The 1950-nt window shown below is 55.5% G+C and overlaps 1 protein-coding gene across 1 annotated transcript in view; it reads left to right on the forward strand.

Moving 5' to 3' along the window:
* Positions 1–196: 196 nt before the first annotated feature.
* Positions 197–1950, forward strand: part of H310_08551 (hypothetical protein) — a gene marked incomplete at its 3' end in the record, with an annotated part of 1941 nt that continues 187 nt past the window's right edge. Inside the window, exons 1-4 of the mRNA XM_008874353.1 lie at positions 197–274; positions 325–705; positions 761–1025; positions 1082–1930. Of these exons, the coding sequence (XP_008872575.1) occupies positions 207–274; positions 325–705; positions 761–1025; positions 1082–1930 (1563 nt within the window). The 5' untranslated portion in view covers positions 197–206. The remainder of the gene's footprint in view (positions 275–324; positions 706–760; positions 1026–1081; positions 1931–1950) is intronic.

Below are 1950 nucleotides of genomic sequence, written 5' to 3' on the forward strand. Positions count from 1 at the left end.
GGCCGGACGTGGCTCATTCTCCTCCAGACGATCACGGCGTCCGGGTGGATGGTGTTGACGCAAACGGTGCGTTGGCGACGAAAGGTTGGGCTGGCATCATGATTCTCGTTGTTGCGTAGACGCAAAGCACGGGGAGCCCTGTGGTGGCTGGCATCTACTTCAACGCGTTGCTGTACATTGGGATGTGTTTTCTGCTGCAACTCAACATGGCCGTGTTGTTTACCGAGTTTGAGAAGGCAAAGGACCAGCAGGCGAAACTCATGGAAAGGACCGAGTATGTGTGCTGCTCTTCTATCTCATGTCGTGATTGACCGTCTCGATCAGGTACCAGCTCGTATCAGAAATGTCGTTTGGATTTCCGATTCGTACAATCGGTCGGCTTGAGAATGCCCCTGGTGTGAAAGCGTTGATGACCCGAGCGATAAAACTAGCCAACAATCGCAGCGACGTTGTCGTGCAATCGGCGGCCGGGCGGCGGATACTTTCGTGGCGACGGCGAGTGTCCCGGTTCGTTGTGTCCAAGCGCTTTGTCAACTGTGGTGTCGCCGCAACGGTGGCCAACATCGTAGTGTTGGCTGTGGACCATCACGACATTCCAGTCTCAACCAAACAGGCGTGCGAGATCGTCAATTTTACGTTCATGATGTACTTTGGCGTGGAGTCGGCGCTCAAGATCTTCGGGATGGGCTTTACCCGGTTCTGGAGGTACGTGGCCGCTGACACAATGTCGTGAGCTTGCTCACACGCTGGCTTGTGGCAGGGACAAATTCAACCGGTTCGACTTGCTTACGTTTGTGATGGGAGTCATCGAAGCCGCGGTGAACCCGCCGTCTTTCGTGGACGGCACGGTTGGCTCGTCGGGGTTCTTCACCGCGTTTCGCGCCGCCCGAGTGTTCAAGTTGGCGCGGATGTGGAAATCGTTGAACCAGTTACTGTCGGCAATTCTGCAATCGCTGGGCGAGATCCTGAACTTTATGCTGTTTCTTGTCTTGTTTCTGCTCATCTTTAGCCTCGTGGGGATGGAGGTGCGGCAGGAACTGTTTCTTGGTCAAACCCAGCGTGACTCATGTGACGTGTCTAGCTCTTTGCAACGCGATACCAGTTCAACCCGGACAACTACTCGATGCCGTTCAACAATTCGAACCCCCAAACTCGCCTCCACCGGTCCAATTTTGACTCGCTGCCGTGGGCCGCGTTCACGGTGTTCCAGCTCCTCACGTACGACAATTTTCCCGCAGTCATGTACGATGGATGGATATCTGTCGGCGCGTGGTCCCCCGTGTACGTGTCGATCGTGATAGTCCTCGGCGTGTTCATTGTGATGAACATGTTCTCGGCCATTCTCGTTCAAAGTGTCATGGACGGCAATGGCGACGTATTGAGCGAGCCAAGCGACGACGACGACTTCGCCGTCGACTCGCAAAGCAACGGCACTTCTAGCGTAACTTCTCCATCCTCTACGAACGGGAATGACCACCGAAGGACGTCCATTGGGCTCAAAAGCGCACGTATCACGAAAAAAGCCATGCGGAAACTCCTGCGTCTGCATCTCCTCCATGCATTCCAGCCACCACGCCACCATGCGCATGGACCGCCTGCTCATCTAGTCCACGGGGGGAAAAGCCTCTTCCTCTTTTCCCACAAAAATCCCGTCCGTTTGTTCTGCTGCCGTCTACTCAATCGACGTGAGTACACGTGGGTGATGAGCACCATCATCTTTGTGTCGTGCGTGGGGACAGCGCTCGATTCGCCCCTGCAAGACTCGACGACGGGCCTTGGCCTCGTCCTGGACACGTCCAACTTGGTCTTTGCCGTGTTGTTTTCCATCGAAATGGCACTCAACGTGATCGCGCGGGGTCTGCTGTTTGGCCCGGACGCGTTTGTAAAGGACTCGTGGCGGCTCCTCGACGGCTTCATCGTGTTCGTGTCAGTGTTGCCATTCTGTCTGGG

Source organism: Aphanomyces invadans, assembly GCF_000520115.1.
Source record: "Aphanomyces invadans strain NJM9701 unplaced genomic scaffold supercont1.17, whole genome shotgun sequence".
NCBI lineage: Eukaryota > Oomycota > Saprolegniomycetes > Saprolegniales > Verrucalvaceae > Aphanomyces > Aphanomyces invadans.